Raw genomic sequence first — 23,531 nt, forward strand, 5'->3', positions numbered from 1 at the left:
CCAGCATCTTCACAAGGTCCTTTGCTGTTGTTTTGGGATTGATTTGCACTTTTCGCACCAATGTACGTTCATCTCTATTAGACAGACCGCGTCTCCTTCCTGAGCGGTATGGCGACTGCATGGTCCCATGGTGTTTATACTTGCGTACTATTGTTTGTACAGATTAACATGGTACCTTCAGGCATTTGGAAATTGCTCCCAAGGATGAACCAAACTTGTGGAGGTCTACAATTTTCTTTCTGAGATCTTAGCTGATTTTATTTATTTTTTCCCATGATCTCAAGTTTGATGGTAGGCCTTGAAATACATCCACAGGTATACCTCCAATTGACTCAAATGATGTCAATTAGCCTATCAGAAGCTTCTAAAGCCATGACATAATTTTCAGGAATTTTCCAAGTCAACTTAGTGTATGTAAACTTCTGACCCACTGGAATTGTGATACTGGGAATTATAAGTTAAATAACCTGTCTGTAAACAACTGTTTGAAAAATTCATTGTGAAGAAGAGAGAGAGTGGAGAGAAGAAGAGGGGAGAGAGTAGAGAGTAGAGAGAAGAAGAGAGAGAGCAGAGAGAAGAAGAAGGGAGAGAGTAGAGAGAAGAAGAAGGGAGAGAGTAGAGAGAAGAAGAAGGGAGAGAGTAGAGAGAAGAAGAGGGGAGAGAGTGGAGAGAAGAAGAGGGGAGAGAGCAGAGAGAGGAAGAGGGGAGAGAGCAGAGAGAAGAAGAAGGGAGAGACTAGAGAAGAAGAAGGGAGAGAGTAGAGAGAAGAAGAAGGGAGAGAGTAGAGAGAAGAAGAAGGGAGAAAGCAGAGAGAAGAAGAAGGGAGAGAGTAGAGAGAAGAAGAAGGGAGAGAGTGGAGAGAAGAAGGGAGAGAGTAGAGAGAAGAAGGGAGAGAGTAGAGAGCAGAGAGAAGAAGAAGGGAGAGAGTAGAGAGAAGAAGAGGGGAGAGAGCAGAGAGAAGAAGAGGGGAGAGAGTAGAGAGAAGAAGAAGGGAGAGAGTAGAGAGAAGAAGAAGGGAGAGAGTAGAGAGAAGAAGAGGGGAGAGAGTAGAGAGAAGAAGGGAGAGAGTAGAGAAGAAGAAGGGAGAGACTAGAGAGAGGAAGAGGGGAGAGAGCAGAGAGAAGAAGGGAGAAACTAGAGAGAAGAAGAGGGGAGAGAGCAGAGAGAAGAAGAGGGGAGAGAGCAGAGAGAAGAAGAGGGGAGAGAGCAGAGATAAGAAGAGGGGAGAGAGTAGAGAAGAACAAGGGTGAGAGTGGAGAGAAGAAGAAGGGAGAGAGCAGAGAGAAGAAGGGAGGGAGAGAGTAGAGAGAAGAAGAAGGGAGAGACTAGAGAGAAGAAGAGGGGAGAGAGTGGAGAGAAGAAGAGGGGAGAGAGTAGAGAGAAGAAGAAGGGAGAGAGTAGAGAGAAGAAGAGGGGAGAGAGTAGAGAGAAGAAGTTCTCTAAACATTATCATAGACACCAGACGGACGAGGATAATGTTAATGCTCTTTCCTGTCGTCTTCACAGATGAAAAAGAAGGTAGAAACATGGATGAAGGACTTTAGGTGACAGTTAGACATTTGAAAAACCGCAGCTCCCCGTTGACTGTCCTCCAGCACGCGTTCCATTTAAAATTTGAATCCAAACGATTTAACAGTCAAAGACACAAGATCAAAGTCTGAGGTAATTGTAGACCTTCAAAGACGTCTTAGTGGCCCGACATTCTCACAGACAGATGACAGCCGGAGTAAAGTCAGTAAACCACAACGTTGAAGCGACAGTTAAGACATCTTTTAAAGGTAAAGCTCCTGTTGACTGTCCTCCAGCCGGGTATTTACCTCAGCCAATCTCACTGAGACGGAGTGGGATTTACATGTCGAATCACATCGTACAGACGGGGATGCTAATGCCTTTAAACAGGAATACACATGCTTTAATTCAAACAGACACACACTGTCTGATGGAGACACATCTCATAGTTATTATTAGCTATGCTGTGTGTGTGTCTGGCTGATTCTCTCTCTCTGTGTGTGTGTGTGTGTGTGTGTGTGTGTGTGTGTGTGTGTGTGTGTGTGTGTGTGTGTGTGTGTGTGTGTGTGTGTGTGTGTGTGTGTGTGTGTGTGTGTGTGTGAGAACGTGTGTGTGTGTGTGTGTGTGTGTGTGTGTGTGAGAACGTGTGTGTGTGTGTATGTGTGTGTGGCTGTGTGTGTGTGTGTGTGTGTGTGTGTGTGTGAGAACGTGTGTGTGTGTGTGTGTGTGTGTGTGTGTGTGTGTGTGTGTGTGTGTGTGTGTGTGTGTGTGTGTGTGTGTGTGTCTCTCTCTCTGTGGTACACCATGACATGAATAGGATTAAGTCCAAGTGGGCCATCGGTCCCTGCAGGAGGCTTCACAGACTTCTGTTGGCAAGGGACAGGAACACACACACACACTCAAATACACACACACACACACACACACAGACTACCCGCTGTGTCTACCTTCGCAAACACCACACAAACCATGTTTACTTTGGCGTGTGTGTGTGTGTGTATGTGTGTGTGTGTGTATTTGAGTGTGTGTGTGTGTGTATGTGTGTGCCTGCGTGTGTGTGTGCTTACCGAGGGTGAGGGGGGCGAACAAGGTGAAGATGAAGAGCAGGCGTGAGGTCCACATGACCTTAGAAGAAGATGACCCGGAAGTATTGATGATGTTACTTCTTGCTGAACCCCAACGACCTCGGAGGGGGTTACTCCTCTCACGGCTCAGAGATGAAACCATACGCCTGGAGAGAGAAGATGGGCAATGTTTAAAGATACAGGACAAAGAGACAGAGAGAGACAGAGGGAGAGAGAGAGAGAGAGAGAGAGAGAGAGAGAGAGAGAGACAGAGACAGAGACAGAGAGACAGAGAGACAGAGAGAGAGACAGAGACAGAGAGACAGAGAGACAGAGAGAGAGAGAGAGAGATAGAGGGAGAGGAGAGAGAGAGAGAGAGAGACAGAGAGACAGAGAGAGAGAGAGAGAGAGAGAGAGAGACAGAGAGAGAGAGAGAGAGCAGATAACACGCTGAGACAACAGAACAGACAGCTTGGCGTTAGCACCAGAGTCATATGGTTATGTGGTCATGGTCGTTGGTTCATTAGGTAATACATTAATGCCAGCCTGATAGAACGACGAGACAAAATGCTACAATGGCCCACGGAGAAGGACAGACCTTCTACATCCCAAAATGAAACCGATTTCCTGGACTACAGTTGGTAGGTAGTGCACTACTTTAGACTAGAACCTTATAGAGCTCTGGTGCAAAGAGTAGTGCACTATATAGGGAACAGGGTTCCATCGTTGCTATGGTCACGTTGCTACGGTCACGTTGCTACGGAGACGTTTGTGTGTGGTTCACTTGGTATTCCTACGCGGTGTGACAGTGTGAGGCGTATTGACGTCTGCTGTCGCAGTGATAAATGTAGGGGCCCATATACCCAAACGGCACCCCCTATTCCCTAGTAAAGTACACTTGTTTAGACATGGGGATCATAGGGAGATGGTCTAAAGTAGTGCACTATATATAGGGAATAGGGTGCCGTTTGGAACACAGTGTGAAATGTATTGATGTTCGTAAACTAATTGTTCATTTCATGCTCGATCTGTTATAAATAATTCACTGTGAGAACCTGGATGCTGTTTGATCGAAAGACGTATGTTTGAGATGATGTGTCCCAAATAGCACCATATTCACTATGCTGCTGACCCGGGCTCATCAAGCTCTGGTCTAAAGTACTGCACTATATAGGGAATAGGGCTCTGGTCTAAAGTAGTGCACTATATAGGGCATAGGGCTCTGGTCTAAAGTAGTTCATGATGTAGGGAATAGGGCTCTGGTCTAAAGTAGAGCACTATATAGGGAATAGGGCTCTGGTCTAAAGTAGTGCACTATATAGGGAATAGGGCTCTGGTCTAAAGTAGTGCACTATATAGGGAATAGGGCTCTGGTCTAAAGTAGTGTACTATATAGGGAATAGGGCTCTGGTCTAAAGTACTGCACTATATAGGGAATAGGGCTCTGGTCACTAGTAGTTCACTATATCGGGAATAGGGCTCTGGTCGAAAGTAGTGCACTATATAGGGAATAGGGCCCTGGCCTAAAGTAGTGCACTATATAGGGAATAGGGCTCTGGTCTAAAGTAGTGCACTATATAGGGACTAGGGCCCTGGCCTAAAGTAGTGCACTATATAGGGAATAGGGCTCTGGTCTAAAGTAGTGCACTATATAGGGAATAGGGCCCTGGCCTAAAGTAGTGCACTATATAGGGAATAGGGCTCTGGTCTAAAGTAGTGCACTATATAGGGAATATGGCTCTGGGCCTAAAGTAGTGCACTATATAGGGACTAGGGCCCTGGTTTAAAGTAGTGCACTATATAGGGAATAGGGCTCTGGTCTAAAGTAGTACACTATATAGGGAATAGGGCCCTGGCCTAAAGTAGTGCACTATATAGGGAATAGGGCCCTGGCCTAAAGTAGTGCACTATATAGGGAATAGGGCTCTGGTCTAAAGTAGTGCACTATATAGGGACTAGGGCTCTGGTCTAAAGTAGTGCACTATATTTGGAAAATGGTGTCATTTGGACGCAGCCGATGAATCAGGTCTCAGGACTATTTTATCTCATTTGTTCCTATGTATCCATCCATCCTTCCCCTCCATCCATCCATCCATTCATCCATCCATCTATCCCTCTGTCAATCCCTCCCTCCATCCATCCATCCATCCATCTATCCCTCTGTCAATCCCTCCCTCCCTCCATCCCTGCATCCATCCCTCCATCTACCGTTCCATTAATCCCTCCCTCCCTCCCTCCCTCGCTCCCTCCCTCCCTCCCTCCCTCCCTCCCTCCCTCCCTCCCTCCCTCCCTCCATCAATCCATCCATCTCTACATCAATCCCTCCCTCCCTCCCTCCCTCCCTCCCTCCCTCCCTCCATCCATCTCTACATCCACCCATCCCTCCATCCCTCCATCTCTCCATCCATCCCTTGGTCTAAGACAAATATTAGTGTGTATGTTTGACAACCAGAGAGGACCATGGGAAATCCATCAGCTGTAATAGAGACTATTGATCTGCAGAGTGATTGCAGCGTTGTGGAAACACACACACACACACACGTCTGTCGTATCACACTGTGAGAGAAACAGGAGGAACCATTTCAGTTCTCTTATATCAAGCCAGTCATCTCAACCTTTTCTCTTGTTGTTATAGTTTATATAACTTCATATAACTGTAATACAGTGCCTTGCGAAAGTATTCGGCCCCCTTGAACTTTGCAACCTTTTGCCATATTTCAGGCTTCAAACATAAAGATATAAAACTGTATTTTTTTGTGAAGAATCAACAACAAGTGGGACACAATCATGAAGTGGAACGACATTTATTGGATATTTCAAACTTTTTTAACAAATCAAAAACTGAAAAATTGGGCGTGCAAAATTATTCAGCCCCTTTACTTTCAGTGCAGCAAACTCTCTCCAGAAGTTCAGTGAGAATCTCTGAATGATCCAATGTTGACCTAAATGACTAATGATGATAAATACAATCCACCTGTGTGTAATCAAGTCTCTGTATAAATGCACCTGCACTGTGATAGTCTCAGAGGTCCGTTAAAAGCGCAGAGAGCATCATGAAGAACAAGGAACAAAACCAGGCAGGTCCGAGATACTGTTGTGAAGAAGTTTAAAGCCGGATTTGGATACAACAAGATTTCCCAAGCTTTAAACATCCCAAGGAGCACTGTGCAAGCGATAATATTGAAATGGAAGGAGTATCAGACCACTGCAAATCTACCAAGACCTGGCCGTCCCTCTAAACTTTCAGCTCATACAAGGAGAAGACTGATCAGAGATGCAGCCAAGAGGCCCATGATCACTCTGGATGAACTGCAGAGATCTACAGCTGAGGTGGGAGACTCTGTCCATAGGACAACAATCAGTCGTATATTGCACAAATCTGGCCTTTATGGAAGAGTGGCAAGAAGAAAGCCATTTCTTAAAGATATCCATAAAAAGTGTTGTTTAAAGTTTGCCACAAGCCACCTGGGAGACACACCAAACATGTGGAAGAAGGTGCTCTGGTCAGATGAAACCAAAATTGAACTTTTTGGCAACAAAGCAAAACGTTATGTTTGGCGTAAAAGCAACACAGCTGAACACACCATCCCCACTGTCAAACATGGTGGTGGCAGCATCATGGTTTGGGCCTGCTCCAAAACATAAAGCAAAATCTACAATGGAATGGTTCAAAAATAAACATATCCAGGTGTTAGAATGGCCAAGTCAAAGTCCAGACCTGAATCCAATCGAGAATCTGTGGAAAGAACTGAAAACTGCTGTTCACAAATGCTCTCCATCCAACCTCACTGAGCTCAAGCTGTTTCGCAAGGAGGAATGGGAAAAAAATTCAGTCTCTCGATGTGCAAAACTGATAGAGACATACCCCAAGCGACTTACAGCTGTAATCGCAGCAAAAGGTGGCGCTACAAAGTATTAACTTAAGGGGGCTGAATAATTTTGCACGCCCAATTTTTCCGTTTTTGATTTGTTAAAAAAGTTTGAAATATCCAATAAATGTCGTTCCACTTCATGATTGTGTCCCACTTGTTGTTGATTCTTCACAAAAAAATACAGTTTTATATCTTTATGTTTGAAGCCTGAAATGTGGCAAAAGGTCGCAAAGTTCAAGGGGGCCGAATACTTTCGCAAGGCACTGTATATATTTTTCTGTCGTATCACACTGTGAGAGAAACAGGAGGAACCATTTCAGTTATCTTATATCAAGCCAGTCATCTCAACCTTTTCTCTTGTTATTATAGTTTATATAACTGTAATATATATATAACTTTATATAACTGTAATATATATATAACTTTATTTAACTGTAATATATATATATAACTTTATATAACTGTAATATATATAACTGTAATATATATAACTTTATATAACTGTAATATATATAACTGTAATATATATATAACTTTATATAACTGTAATATATATAAATTTATATAACTGTAATATATATAACTTTATATAACTGTAATATATATAACTTTATATAACTGTAATATATATATATATATAACTGTAATATATATAACTTTATATAACTGTAATATATATATATATATATATAACTTTATATAACTGTAATATATATAAATTTATATAACTGTAATATATATAACTTTATATAACTGTAATATATATATATAACTTTATATAACTGTAATATATATAACTTTATATAACTGTAATATATATATATAACTTTATATACCTGTAATATATATATATAACTTTATATAACTGTAATATATATATAACTTTATATAACTGTAATATATCTAACTTCATATAACTTTATATAACTGTAATATATATAACTTCATTTAACTGTAATATGTCTAACTTCATATAACTTTATATAACTGTAATATGTCCAACTTCATATAACTTTATATAACTGTAATATATCTAACTTCATATAACTGTAATATGTCCAACTTCATATAACTTTATATAACTGTAATATATATAACTGTATATAACTGCTATATATATAACTGTAATATATATAACTGTAATATATATAACTTTATATAACTGTAATATATATAAATTTATATAACTGTAATATATATACATTTATATAACTGTAATATTTTTAACTGTATATAACTGTAATATATATAAATTTATATAACTGTAATATATATATATATATATATAACTTTATATAACTGTAATATATATAACTTTATATAACTGTAATATATCTAACTTCATATAACTTTATATAACTGTAATATGTCCAACTTCATATAACTTTATATAACTGTAATATATATAACTGTATATAACTGCAATATATATAACTGTAATATATATAACTTTATATAACTGTAATATATATAAATTTATATAACTGTAATATATATACATTTATATAACTGTAATATATATAACTTTATATAACTGTAATATATATAAATTTATATAACTGTAATATATATAAATTTATATAACTGTAATATATATACATTTATATAACTGTAATATTTTTAACTTTATATAACTGTAATATATATACATTTATATAACTGTAATATATATACATTTATATAACTGTAATATTTTTAACTGTATATAACTGTAATATATATAACTTTATATAACTGTAATATATATAAATGTATATAACTGTAATATATATACATTTATATAACTGTAATATATATAACTTTATATAACTGTAATATATATAAATTTATATAACTGTAATATATATATACATTTATATAACTGTAATATTTTTAACTGTATATAACTGTAATATATATATATAACTTTATATGACTGTAATATATATAACTTTATATAACTGTAATATATATAACTTTATATACATGTAATATACATATATAACTTTATATAACTGTAATATATATATAACTTTATATAACTGTAATATATATAACTTTATATAACTGTAATATATATATAACTTTATATAACTGTAATATATATATAACTTTATATAACTGTAATATATATATAACTTTATATAACTGTAATATATATATAACTTTATATAACTGTAATATATCTAACTTCATATAACTTTATATAACTGTAATATATATAACTTCATTTAACTGTAATATGTCTAACTTCATATAACTTTATATAACTGTAATATATATATATATAACTTTATATAACTGTAATATATATATAACTTTATATAACTGTAATATATATATATAACTTTATATAACTGTAATATATCTAACTTCATATAACTTTATATAACTGTAATATATCTAACTTCATATAACTGTAATATGTCCAACTTCATATAACTTTATATAACTGTAATATATATAACTGTATATAACTGCAATATATATAACTGTAATATATATAACTGTAATATATATAACTTTATATAACTGTAATATATATACATTTATATAACTGTAATATATATACATTTATATAACTGTAATATTTTTAACTTTATATAACTGTAATATATATAACTTTATATAACTGTAATATATCTAACTTCATATAACTTTATATAACTGTAATATGTCCAACTTCATATAACTTTATATAACTGTAATATATATAAATTTATATAACTGTAATATATATACATTTATATAACTGTAATATATATAACTTTATATAACTGTAATATATATAAATTTATATAACTGTAATATATATACATTTATATAACTGTAATATTTTTAACTGTATATAACTGTAATATATATATATATAACTTTATATGACTGTAATATATATAACTTTATATAACTGTAATATATATAACTTTATATACATGTAATATATATAACTGTATATAACTGTATTATATATAACTGCAATATATATAACTGTAATATATATAACTTTATATAACTTTATATAACTGTAATATGTCTAACTTTATATAACTTTATATAACTGTAATATATATAACTGTAATATATATAACTTTATATAACTGTAATATATATATAACTGTAATATATATATAACTTTATATAGCAGTATAATACATAACTTTATATAACTCTAATATGTATAACTGTAATATGTATAACTTTATATAACTGTAATATATATAACTTTATATAACTGTAATATATATAACTTTATATAACTATAATATATATATATAACTTTATATAACTGTAATATATATATATATAACTTTATATAACTGTAATATATATAACTTTATATAACTATAATATATATATATAACTTTATATACCTGTAATATATATAACTTTATATACCTATAATATATATAAATGTAATATATATAACTTTATATAACTGTAATATATATAACTTTATATGCCTGTAATATATATAACTGTAATATATATAACTTTATATAACTGTAATATATATATAACTGTAATATATATAACTTTATATAACTGTAATATATATAACTTTATATAACTGTAATATATATAACTGTAATATATATAACTTTATATAACTGTAATATATATAACTGTAATATATATAACTTTATAGAACTGTAATATATATATATAACTTTATATAACTGTAATATATATAACTTTATATAACTGTAATATATATAACTTTATATACCTGTAATAAATATAACTTTATATAACTGTAATATATATAACTTTATATGACTGTAATATATATATAACTTTATATAACTGTAATATATATACAATTGTATATAACTGTAATATATATAACTTTATATGACTGTAATATATATAACTTTATATAACTGTAATATATATAACTTTATATAACTGTAATATATATAACTTTATATAACTGTAATATATATATATAACTTTATATAACTGTAATATATATAACTTTATATAACTGTAATATATATAACTTTATATAACTGTAATATATATAACTTTATATACCTGTAATAAATATAACTTTATATAACTGTAATATATATAACTTTATATGACTGTAATATATATAACTTTATATAACTGTAATATATATACAATTGTATATAACTGTAATATATATAACTTTATATAACTGTAATATATATATAACTTTATATGACTGTAATATATATAACTTTATATAACTGTAATATATATACAATTGTATATAACTGTAATATATATAACTTTATATAACTGTAATATATATAACTTTATATAACTGTAATATATTTATATAACTTTATATAACTGTAATATATATAACTTTATATAACTGTAATATATATAACTTTATATAACTGTAATATATATATATATATATATAACTTTATATAACTGTAATATATATAACTTTATATAACTGTAATATATATAACTTTATATAACTGTAATATATATAACTTTATATAACTGTAATATACATAACTTTATATAACTGTAATATATATAACTTTATATACATGTAATATACATATATAACTTTATATAACTGTAATATATATAACTTCATTTAACTGTAATATGTCTAACTTCATATAACTTTATATAACTGTAATATATATATATAACTTTATATAACTGTAATATATATATAACTTTATATAACTGTAATATATATATAACTTTATATAACTGTAATATATCTAACTTCATATAACTTTATATAACTGTAATATATCTAACTTCATATAACTGTAATATGTCCAACTTCATATAACTTTATATAACTGTAATATATATAACTGTATATAACTGCAATATATATAACTGTAATATATATAACTGTAATATATATAACTTTATATAACTGTAATATATATACATTTATATAACTGTAATATATGTACATTTATATAACTGTAATATTTTTAACTGTATATAACTGTAATATATATAAATTTATATAACTGTAATATATATATATATATATATAACTTTATATAACTGTAATATATATAACTTTATATAACTGTAATATATCTAACTTCATATAACTTTATATAACTGTAATATGTCCAACTTCATATAACTTTATATAACTGTAATATATATAAATTTATATAACTGTAATATATATACATTTATATAACTGTAATATATATAACTTTATATAACTGTAATATATATAAATTTATATAACTGTAATATATATACATTTATATAACTGTAATATTTTTAACTGTATATAACTGTAATATATATATATATAACTTTATATGACTGTAATATATATAACTTTATATAACTGTAATATATATAACTTTATATACATGTAATATATATAACTGTATATAACTGTATTATATATAACTGCAATATATATAACTGTAATATATATAACTTTATATAACTTTATATAACTGTAATATGTCTAACTTTATATAACTTTATATAACTGTAATATATATAACTGTAATATATATATAACTTTATATAACTGTAATATATATATAACTGTAATATATATATATAACTTTATATAGCTGTATAATACATAACTTTATATAACTCTAATATATATAACTGTAATATGTATAGCTTTATATAACTGTAATATATATAACTTTATATAACTGTAATATATATAACTTTATATACCTGTAATATATATAACTTTATATACCTGTAATATATATAACTGTAATATATATAACTTTATATAACTGTAATATATATAACTTTATATGCCTGTAATATATATAACTGTAATATATATAACTTTATATAACTGTAATATATATATAACTGTAATATATATAACTTTATATAACTGTAATATATATAACTTTATATAACTGTAATATATAACTGTAATATATATAACTTTATATAACTGTAATATATATAACTGTAATATATATAACTTTATAGAACTGTAATATATATATAACTTTATATAACTGTAATATATATAACTTTATATAACTGTAATATATATAACTTTATATACCTGTAATAAATATAACTTTATATAACTGTAATATATATAACTTTATATGACTGTAATATATATATAACTTTATATAACTGTAATATATATACAATTGTATATAACTGTAATATATATAACTTTATATGACTGTAATATATATAACTTTATATAACTGTAATATATATAACTTTATATAACTGTAATATATATAACTTTATATAACTGTAATATATATATATAACTTTATATAACTGTAATATATATAACTTTATATAACTGTAATATATATAACTTTATATAACTGTAATATATATAACTTTATATACCTGTAATAAATATAACTTTATATAACTGTAATATATATAACTTTATATGACTGTAATATATATAACTTTATATAACTGTAATATATATACAATTGTATATAACTGTAATATATATAACTTTATATAACTGTAATATATATATAACTTTATATGACTGTAATATATATAACTTTATATAACTGTAATATATATAACTTTATATAACTGTAATATATATATATAACTTTATATAACTGTAATATATATAACTTTATATAACTGTAATATATATAACTTTATATAACTGTAATATATATAACTTTATATAACTGTAATATATATAACTTTATATAACTGTAATATATATATATATATAACTTTATATAACTGTAATATATATAACTTTATATAACTGTAATATATATAACTTTATATAACTGTAATATACATAACTTTATATAACTGTAATATATATAACTTTATATAACTGTAATATATATATATAACTTGATATAACTGTAATATATATAACTTGATATAACTGTAATATATATAACTTTATATAACTGTAATATATATAACTGTAATATATATAACTTTATATAACTGTAATATATATAACTTTATATAACTGTAATATACATAACTTTATATAACTGTAATATATATAACTGTATACGGTCATATATATATATATCATATCACTAGAGCCCAACTACAGTCCAGTCTAATCACATCACTACATCACTACATCACTACTACAGTCCAGTCTAATCATCACTACTACAGTCCAGTCTAATCATCACTACTACAGTGCAGTCTAATCATATCACTACATCACTACTACAGTCCAGTCTAATCATCACTACTACAGTCCAGTCTAATCATATCACTACATCACTACTTCAGTCCAGTCTAATCATATCACTACATCACTACTACAGTCCAGTCTAATCATCACTACTACAGTCCAGTCTAATCATCACTACTACAGTCCAGTCAAATTATCACTACTACAGTCCAGTCTAATCATATCACTACATCACTACTACAGTCCAGTCTAATCACATAACTACATCACTACTACAGTCCAGTCTAATCATCACTACTACAGTCCAGTCTAATCATCACTACTACAGTCCAGTCTAATCATCACTACTACAGTCCAGTCTAATCATCACTACTACAGTCCAGTCTAATCATCACTACTACAGTCCAGTCTAATCATCACTACATCACTACTACAGTCCAGTCTAATCATCACTACTACAGTCCAGTCTAATCATATCACTACATCACTACTACAGTCCAGTCTAATCATCACTACATCACTACTACAGTCCAGTCTAATCATCACTACATCACTATTACAGTCCAGTCTAATCATCACTACTACAGTCCAGTCTATTCATATCACTACATCACTACTACAGTCCAGTCTAATCATCACTACATCACTACTACAGTCCAGTCTAATCATCACTACTACAGTCCAGTCTAATCATATCACTACATCACTACTACAGTCCAGTCTAATCATCACTACTACAGTCCAGTCTAATCATCACTACTACAGTCCAGTCTAATCATCACTACTACAGTCCAGTCTAATCACCACTACTACAGTCCAGTCTAATCATCACTACTACAGTCCAGTCTAATCATCACTACTACAGTCCAGTCTAATCATATCACTACATCACTACTACAGTCCAGTCTAATCATCACTACTACAGTCCAGTCTAATCATATCACTACATCACTACTACAGTCCAGTCTAATCACATCACTACATCACTACTACAGTCCAGTCTAATCATCACTACTACAGTCCAGTCTAATCATCACTACTACAGTCCAGTCTAATCATCACTACTACAGTCCAGTCTAATCATCACTACATCACTACTACAGTCCAGTCTAATCATCACTACTACAGTCCAGTCTAATCATATCACTACATCACTACTACAGTCCAGTCTAATCACATCACTACATCACTACATCACTACTACAGTCCAGTCTAATCATCACTACTACAGTCCAGTCTAATCATCACTACTACAGTCCAGTCTAATCATATCACTACATCACTACTTCAGTCCAGTCTAATCATCACTAATACAGTCCAGTCTAATAATATCACTACATCACTACTACAGTCCAGTCTAATCACATCACTACATCACTACTACAGTCCAGTCTAATCACCACTACTACAGTCCAGTCTAATCACCACTACTACAGTCCAGTCTAATCATCACTACTACAGTCCAGTCTAATCACATCACTACATCACTACTACAGTCCAGTCTAATCATCACTACTACAGTCCAGTCTAATCATCACTATATCACTACTACAGTCCAGTCTAATCATCACTACATCACTACTACAGTCCAGTCTAATCATATCACTACATCACTACTACAGTCCAGTCTAATCACATCACTACAGCACTACTACAGTCCAGTCTAATCACATCACTACATCACTACTACAGTCCAGTCTAATCATCACTACTACAGTCCAGTCTAATCACATCACTACATCACTACTACAGTCCAGTCTAATCATCACTACTACAGTCCAGTCTAATCACCACTACTACAGTCCAGTCTAATCACCACTACTACAGTCCGGTCTAATCATCACTACTACAGTCCAGTCTAATCATCACTACATCACTACTACAGTCCGGTCTAATCATCACTACTACAGTCCAGTCTAATCATTACTACATCACTACTACAGTCCAGTCTAATCATCACTACATCACTACTACAGTCCAGTCTAATCATATCACTACATCACTACTACAGTCCAGTCTAATCATCACTACTACAGTCCAGTCTAATCATCACTACTACAGTCCAGTCTAATCATCACTACTACAGTCCAGTCTAATCACCACTACTACAGTCCAGTCTAATCATCACTACTACAGTCCAGTCTAATCATCACTACTACAGTCCAGTCTAATCACATCACTACATCACTACTACAGTCCAGTCTAATCATCACTACTACAGTCCAGTCTAATCATCACTACTACAGTCCAGTCTAATCACATCACTACATCACTACTACAGTCCAGTCTAATCATCACTACTACAGTCCAGTCTAATCACCACTACTACAGTCCAGTCTAATCACCACTACTACAGTCCGGTCTAATCATCACTACTACAGTCCAGTCTAATTATCACTACATCACTACTACAGTCCGGTCTAATCATCACTACTACAGTCCAGTCTAATCATTACTACATCACTACTACAGTCCAGTCTAATCATCACTACATCACTACTACAGTCCAGTCTAATCATATCACTACATCACTACTACAGTCCAGTCTAATCATCACTACTACAGTCCAGTCTAATCATCACTACTACAGTCCAGTCTAATCATCACTACTACAGTCCAGTCTAATCACCACTACTACAGTCCAGTCTAATCATCACTACTACAGTCCAGTCTAATCATCACTACTACAGTCCAGTCTAATCATATCACTACATCACTACTACAGTCCAGTCTAATCATCACTACTACAGTCCAGTCTAATCACCACTACTACAGTCCAGTCTAATCATCACTACTACAGTCCAGTCTAATCATCACTACTACAGTCCAGTCTAATCATATCACTACATCACTACTACAGTCCAGTCTAATCATATCACTACATCACTATAGCCCAACTATAGGACATCTAACATGCTACTTACTGTAAGTGGTCAGATTTGTCCTAACATGCCCCCTGATTTCTCTCTCAACATCCTGCTAATGGACTTTAACTAGTTAACTAGTGAAAACACAACAGTATCTCTCAACATCCTGCTAATGGACTTTAACTAGTTAAAACACAACAGTCTCTCTCAACATCCTACTAATGGACTTTAACTAGTTAACTAGTTAAAACACAACAGTATCTCTCAACATCCTACTAATGGACTTTAACTAGTTAACTAGTTAAAACACAACAGTATCTCTCAACATTCTACTAATGGACTTTAACTAGTTAACTAGTTAAAACACAACAGTATCTCTCAACATTCTACTAATGGACTTTAACTAGTTAAAACCCAACAGTCTCTCTCAACATCCTGCTAATGGACTTTAACTAGTTAAAACACAACAGTATCTCTCAACATTCTACTAATGGACTTTAACTAGTTAACTAGTTAAAACACAACAGTATCTCTCAACATTCTACTAATGGACTTTAACTAGTTAAAACCCAACAGTCTCTCTCAACATCCTGCTAATGGACTTTAACTAGTTAAAACACAACAGTATCTCTCAACATTCTACTAATGGACTTTAACTAGTTAACTAGTTAAAACACAACAGTATCTCTCAACATTCTACTAATGGACTTTAACTAGTTAAAACCCAACAGTCTCTCTCAACATCCTGCTAATGGACTTTAACTAGTTAAAACACAACAGTCTCTCACGCCCCATCAACTTTAGTCAAACCACTCAATGACCTCAACCCGTTCTGATCGATTGCTGCTTAACTCAATGCAACATGAGCTGTTTAGACCAGCTGTCCAAGACCGCATCCCAAATTGCACCCCCACTATTCCCTATATGGGCTCTGGTCCAAAGTAGTGCACTATAAAGGGTACCATTTGGAACGGATCCTAACAGGAACACGGCCCTCAGCAACATATGGCCAAAGCCCACCAGTCAAATCATTCCATTATGACTCCATGATTCTATTGTTCCGTGGTTCCAAAGACAGGTTCCGCAGTTCCATATGTTCCGTCTGACGGTTTTATAAACCCTGTCCAGGACGCTGTCACTCGTCATTATGGAGACTGAGATGAACGAGCTGTTATTATCATCGGATGAGCTTTACAATAAAGTCAAACCGGTCCGTTATTTTATAGCTGATTTTATAGGCTTCAATAAATCCATACAGCCTGGTATTTACTTCATTAGTAATGCATAGAGTAACAGTGTCAGGCTGCCATTACACAGGCAGCACACTTCTGATATTGTTGGCTATATAATTGGTTAAAAGATCAGGAAGTGATGATGTAAAAAAAGTACATGATGAAAGTACATGATTAGTTAATGGCATTTAAACGTTTAAATGTTGTTTTCTGAATTTATGTGTTGCAGTATTTTTATTTATTTTGTTGAATTTTAACCCTTTTTCTCCCCCATTTCATGGTATCCAATTGTTTTTAGTAGTTACTATCTTGTCTCATCGCTACAACTCCCATACGGGCTCGGGAGAGACAAAAGTCATGCGTCCTCCGATACACAACCCAACCAGCCATACTGCTTCTTAACACAGCGCGCATCCAACCCGGAAGCCAGCCGCACCAATGTGTCGGAGGAAACCTTGGTTAGCGCACACTGTGCCCGGCCCGCCACAGGAGTCGCTGGTGCGCAATGAGACAAGGGCCTCCCTAACCCAGATGACGCTAGGCCAATTGTGTGTCGCCCCACTGACCTCCCGGTCGCGGCCGGTTACAACAGAGCCTGGGCGCGAACCCAGAGTCTCTGGTGGCACAGCTGGCGCTGCAGTACAGCGCCCTTAACCACTGCGCCACCCGGGAGGCCGTATTGCAGTATGTTATTATTTAATCTTTATTTAACTAGGCAAGTCAGTTAAAGAACACATTGTTATTTACAATGACAGCCTACCAGGGAACAGTGGGTTTAACTGCCTTGTTCCGGGACAGAATGACAGCCTACCAGGGAACAGTGGGGTTTAACTGCCTTGTTCAGGGACAGAATGACAGCCTACCAGGGAACAGTGGGGTTAACTGCCTTGTTCAGGGACAGAATGACAGCCTACCAGGGAACAGTGGGGTTAACTGCCTTGTTCAGGGACAGAATGACAGCCTACCAGGGAACAGTGGGGTTAACTGCCTTGTTCAGGGACAGAATGACAGCCTACCAGGGAACAGTGGGGTTAACTGCCTTGTTCAGGGACAGAATGACAGCCTACCAGGGAACAGTGGGGTTAACTGCCTTGTTCAGGGACAGAATGACAGCCTACCAGGGAACAGTGGGTTTAACTGCCTTGTTCCGGGACAGAATGACAGCCTACCAGGGAACAGTGGGGTTAACTGCCTTGTTCAGGGACAGAATGACAGCCTACCAGGGAACAGTGGGGTTAACTGCCTTGTTCAGGGACAGAATGACAGCCTACCAGGGAACAGTGGGGTTAACTGCCTTGTTCAGGGACAGAATGACAGCCTACCAGGGAACAGTGGGGTTAACTGCCTTGTTCAGGGACAGAATGACAGCCTACCAGGGAACAGTGGGGTTAACTGCCTTGTTCAGGGACAGAATGACAGCCTACCAGGGAACAGTGGGTTTAACTGCCTTGTTCCGGGACAGAATGACAGCCTACCAGGGAACAGTGGGGTTTAACTGCCTTGTTCAGGGACAGAATGACAGCCTACCAGGGAACAGTGGGTTTAACTGCCTTGTTCAGGGACAGAATGACAGCCTACCAGGGAACAGTGGGTTTAACTGCCTTGTTCCGGGACAGAATGACAGCCTACCAGGGAACAGTGGGGTTAACTGCCTTGTTCAGGGACAGAATGACAGATGTTGTACCTTGTCAGCTCAACCTTTCAGTTACTAGTCCAACACTCTGACCACTAGTCTACCTGCCTCCCCAGGTAACTCTCTGTATCCTTCATATTAACCTCTAATCATAATTATTTGTTCTGTTTCCACTTCATAACAATATAATGAAGTTCCAGGTGAAAAATATAATGTTTGAAGAGGTAAAAAATATATAAACAGTAAATGAAGATCGATATCCATAAAACTGATGACTTCACTACAGTTCAGGTGACAAGGAAACCTTTTCCCAGTGACCTGATCAATAAGATGGGTCTGTGTGTATGTGTGTGTGTGTGTGTGTGAAACCTTTTCCCAGTGACCTGATCAATAAGATGGGTCTGTGTGTATGTGTGTGTGTGTGTGTGTGAAACCTTTTCCCAGTGACCTGATCAATAAGATGGGCCTGTGTGTGTGTGTGAAACCTTTTCCCATTGACCTGATCAATAAGATGGGTCTGTGTGTGTGTGAAACCTTTTCCCAGTGACCTGATCAATAAGATGGGTCTGTGTGTGTGTGTGAAACCTTTTCCCAGTGACCTGATCAATAAGATGGGTCTGTGTGTGTGTGTGAAACCTTTTCCCATTGACCTGATCAATAAGATGGGTCTGTGTGTGTGTGAAACCTTTTCCCAGTGACCTGATCAATAAGATGGGTCTGTGTGTATGTGTGTGTGTGTGTGTGAAACCTTTTCCCAGTGACCTGATCAATAAGATGGGTCTGTGTGTGTGTGTGAAACCTTTTCCCAGTGACCTGATCAATAAGATGGGTCTGTGTGTGTGTGTGAAACCTTTTCCCAGTGACCTGATCAATAAGATGGGTCTGTGTGTGTGTGAAACCTTTTCCCATTGACCTGATCAATAAGATGGGTCTGTGTGTGTGTGAAACCTTTTCCAATTGACCTGATCAATAAGATGGGTCTGTGTGTGTGTGAAACCTTTTCCCATTGACCTGATCAATAAGATGGGTCTGTGTGTGTGTGAAACCTTTTCCCAGTGACCTGATCAATAAGATGGGTCTGTGTGTATGTGTGTGTGTGTGTGTGAAACCTTTTCCCAGTGACCTGATCAATAAGATGGGTCTGTGTGTGTGTGTGAAACCTTTTCCCAGTGACCTGATCAATAAGATGGGTCTGTGTGTGTGTGTGAAACCTTTTCCCAGTGACCTGATCAATAAGATGGGTCTGTGTGTGTGTGTGAAACCTTTTCCCAGTGACCTGATCAATAAGATGGGCCTGTGTGTGTGTGTGAAACCTTTTCCCAGTGACCTGATCAATAAGATGGGCCTGTGTGTGTGTGTGAAACCTTTTCCCAGTGACCTGATCAATAAGATGGGTCTGTGTGTGTGTGTATGTGTGTGTGTGTGAAACCTTTTCCCATTGACCTGATCAATAAGATGGGCCTGTGTGTGTGTGTATGTGTGTGTGTGTGTGTGTGTGTGTGTGTGTGTGTGAAACCTTTTCCCAGTGACCTGATCAATAAGATGGGTCTGTGTGTGTGTGTGTATGTGTGTGTGTGTGTGTGTGTGTGTGAAACCTTTTCCCAGTGACCTGATCAATAAGATGGGTCTGTGTGTGTGTGTATGTGTGTGTGTGTGAAACCTTTTCCCATTGACCTGATCAATAAGATGGGCCTGTGTGTGTGTGTATGTGTGTGTGTGTGTGTGTGTGTGTGAAACCTTTTCCCAGTGACCTGATCAATAAGATGGGTCTGTGTGTGTGTGTGTATGTGTGTGTGTGTGTGTGTGTGTGTGTGTGAAACCTTTTCCCATCGACCTGATCAATAAGATGTGTCTGTCTGTCTGTCTGTCTGTCTGTCTGTCTGTCTGTGTTCCAGTAATGAGAGGTCATTCCTCATTCAGGGATTCTCTCCTTTACTAATGAGTGCTGACTGGACTGGGCTATCCTGTCAACCCCCATCACACACACACACACACACACACACACACACACACACACACACACACACACACACACACACACACACACACACACACACACTGAGCTTATCACTGGGACAGCAGATGACATGTTTCCTCAGCCTCTGGGCTGAGAGCCTCAAATGTGCCCATGCTGCAGTTCTTAGGCTACTGTGTCTCTGTGTGTGTGTGTGTGTGTGTGTGTGTGTGTGTGTGTGTGTGTGTGTGTGTGTGTGTGTGTGTGTGTGTGTGTGTGCGTGTCTGTACGTGTCTGTGTCTGTGTGTGTGCGTGTCTGTGTCTGTGTCTGTGTCTGTGTGTGTGCGTGTCTGTACGTGTCTGTGTCTGTGTGTGTGCGTGTCTGTGTCTGTGTGTGTGCGTGTCTGTGTCTGTGTGTGTGCGTGTCTGTGTCTGTGTCTGTGTGTGTGCATGTCTGTGTCTGTGTGTGCGTGTCTGTGTCTTTGTGTGTGCGTGTCTGTGTCTGTGTCTGTGTGTGTGCATGTCTGTGTCTGTGTGTGTGCGTGTCTGTGTCTGTGTGTGTGCGTGTCTGTGTCTGTGTCTGTGTGTGTGCATGTCTGTGTCTGTGTGTGTGCATGTCTGTGTCTGTGTGTGTGCGTGTCTGTGTCTGTGTCTGTGTCTGTGTCTGTGTCTGTGTGCGTGTGTGTGTCTGTGTCTGTGTCTGTGTCTGTGTCTGTGTGCGTGTGTGTGTCTGTGTCTGTGTCTGTGTCTGTGTCTGTGTCTGTGTCTGTGTCTGTGTGCGTGTGTGTGTCTGTGTCTGTGTCTGTGTCTGTGTCTGTGTGTGTGCGTGCGAACATGTGTGTGTGTGTATTCTCAGTGGTGGACTACTGTGCCTTTCCATATCCCTCCAGGTGGGAACGTCTGGTAGATCAGAGGCTACAACAGAGACAGGTGTCTGCTAAATCATTTCTTAGTTGGTGACAGTAGTGTTGAGTGTTGAGTGTTGAGTACCAGCTGAGTCTCCACCTCAACATGTTGATCTGCTTAGTCTGAACCGTTAATTAACGACGGACATTGTTTTAAATCCTTCACCTCCGTGGGATGAACTTGCCTCGTCCTGAATGTAATTCCTGGATCTCTCCGTGCATCAGTCCGATCCTCCCATCCTACACCTCCTTTGTGCTGACGTCAAAAAATTATTCGTGTAGATCGACTCTTAAACCATCCATAAACCATCAGCTTCAGGAACCAATCAGAACGGCAGAATGTGTTCACGTTCTACAAGGAAAATTAATCCAGACTCCAGAAGAAATACTAGTGGGCGGAGCCATAGTGGGCGTGGTGTTTAGCCGGAGCCATAGTGGATGGGTAGCCATAGTGGATGGGTAGCATAGTGGATGGGCACCATAGTGGATGGGTACCATAGTGGATGGGTAGCCATAGTGGATGGGTACCATAGTGGATGGGTACCATAGTGGATGGTACCATAGTGGATGGGTACCATAGTGGATGGGAACCATAGTGGATGGGTAGCCATAGTGGATGGGTAGCCATAGTGGATGGGTACCATAGTGGATGGGTACCATAGTGGGCAGGGCCATATTGGATGGGTACCATAGTGGATGGGCACCATAGTGGGTACCATAGTGGATGGGTACCATAGTGGATGGGCACCATAGTGGATGGGCACCATAGTGGATGGGTACCATAGTGGGCAGGGCCATATTGGATGGGTACCATAGTGGATGGGCACCATAGTGGGTACCATAGTGGATGGGTACCATAGTGGATGGGCACCATAGTGGATGGGCACCATAGTGGATGGGTACCATAGTGGGCAGGGCCATATTGGATGGGTACCATAGTGGATGGGCACCATAGTGGGTACCATAGTGGATGGGTACCATAGTGGATGGGCACCATAGTGGATGGGTACCATAGTGGATGGGCACCATAGTGGATGAGTACCACAGTGGATGGGCACCATAGTGGATGGGTACCATAGTGGATGGGCACCATAGTGGATGGGTACCATAGTGGATGGGCACCATAGTGGATGAGTACCACAGTGGATGGGTACCATAGTGGATGGGCACCATAGTGGATGGGTACCATAGTGGATGGGTACCATAGTGGATGGGCACCATAGTGGATGGGCACCATAGTGGATGGGTACCATAGTGGATGGGCACCATAGTGGATGGGCACCATAGTGGATGGGCAGCCATAGTGGATGGGTACCATAGTGGATGGGCACCATAGTGGATGGGTACCATAGTGGATGGGCACCATAGTGGATGAGTACCACAGTGGATGGGTACC

General features: G+C 35.9%; 1 protein-coding gene across 1 annotated transcript in view; it reads right to left on the reverse strand.

The window, feature by feature from the left end:
- Positions 1-23,531, reverse strand: part of LOC110516808 (adhesion G protein-coupled receptor L3-like) — a gene marked incomplete at its 3' end in the record, with an annotated part of 310,025 nt that overhangs the window by 214,315 nt on the left and 72,179 nt on the right. Inside the window, 1 exon segment of the mRNA XM_036972433.1 lies at positions 2,577-2,740. Within this exon segment, the coding sequence (XP_036828328.1) occupies positions 2,577-2,740 (164 nt within the window).

The sequence above is a fragment of the Oncorhynchus mykiss genome, unplaced genomic scaffold (assembly GCF_013265735.2).
Source record: "Oncorhynchus mykiss isolate Arlee unplaced genomic scaffold, USDA_OmykA_1.1 un_scaffold_161, whole genome shotgun sequence".
NCBI classification, from domain to species: domain Eukaryota; kingdom Metazoa; phylum Chordata; class Actinopteri; order Salmoniformes; family Salmonidae; genus Oncorhynchus; species Oncorhynchus mykiss.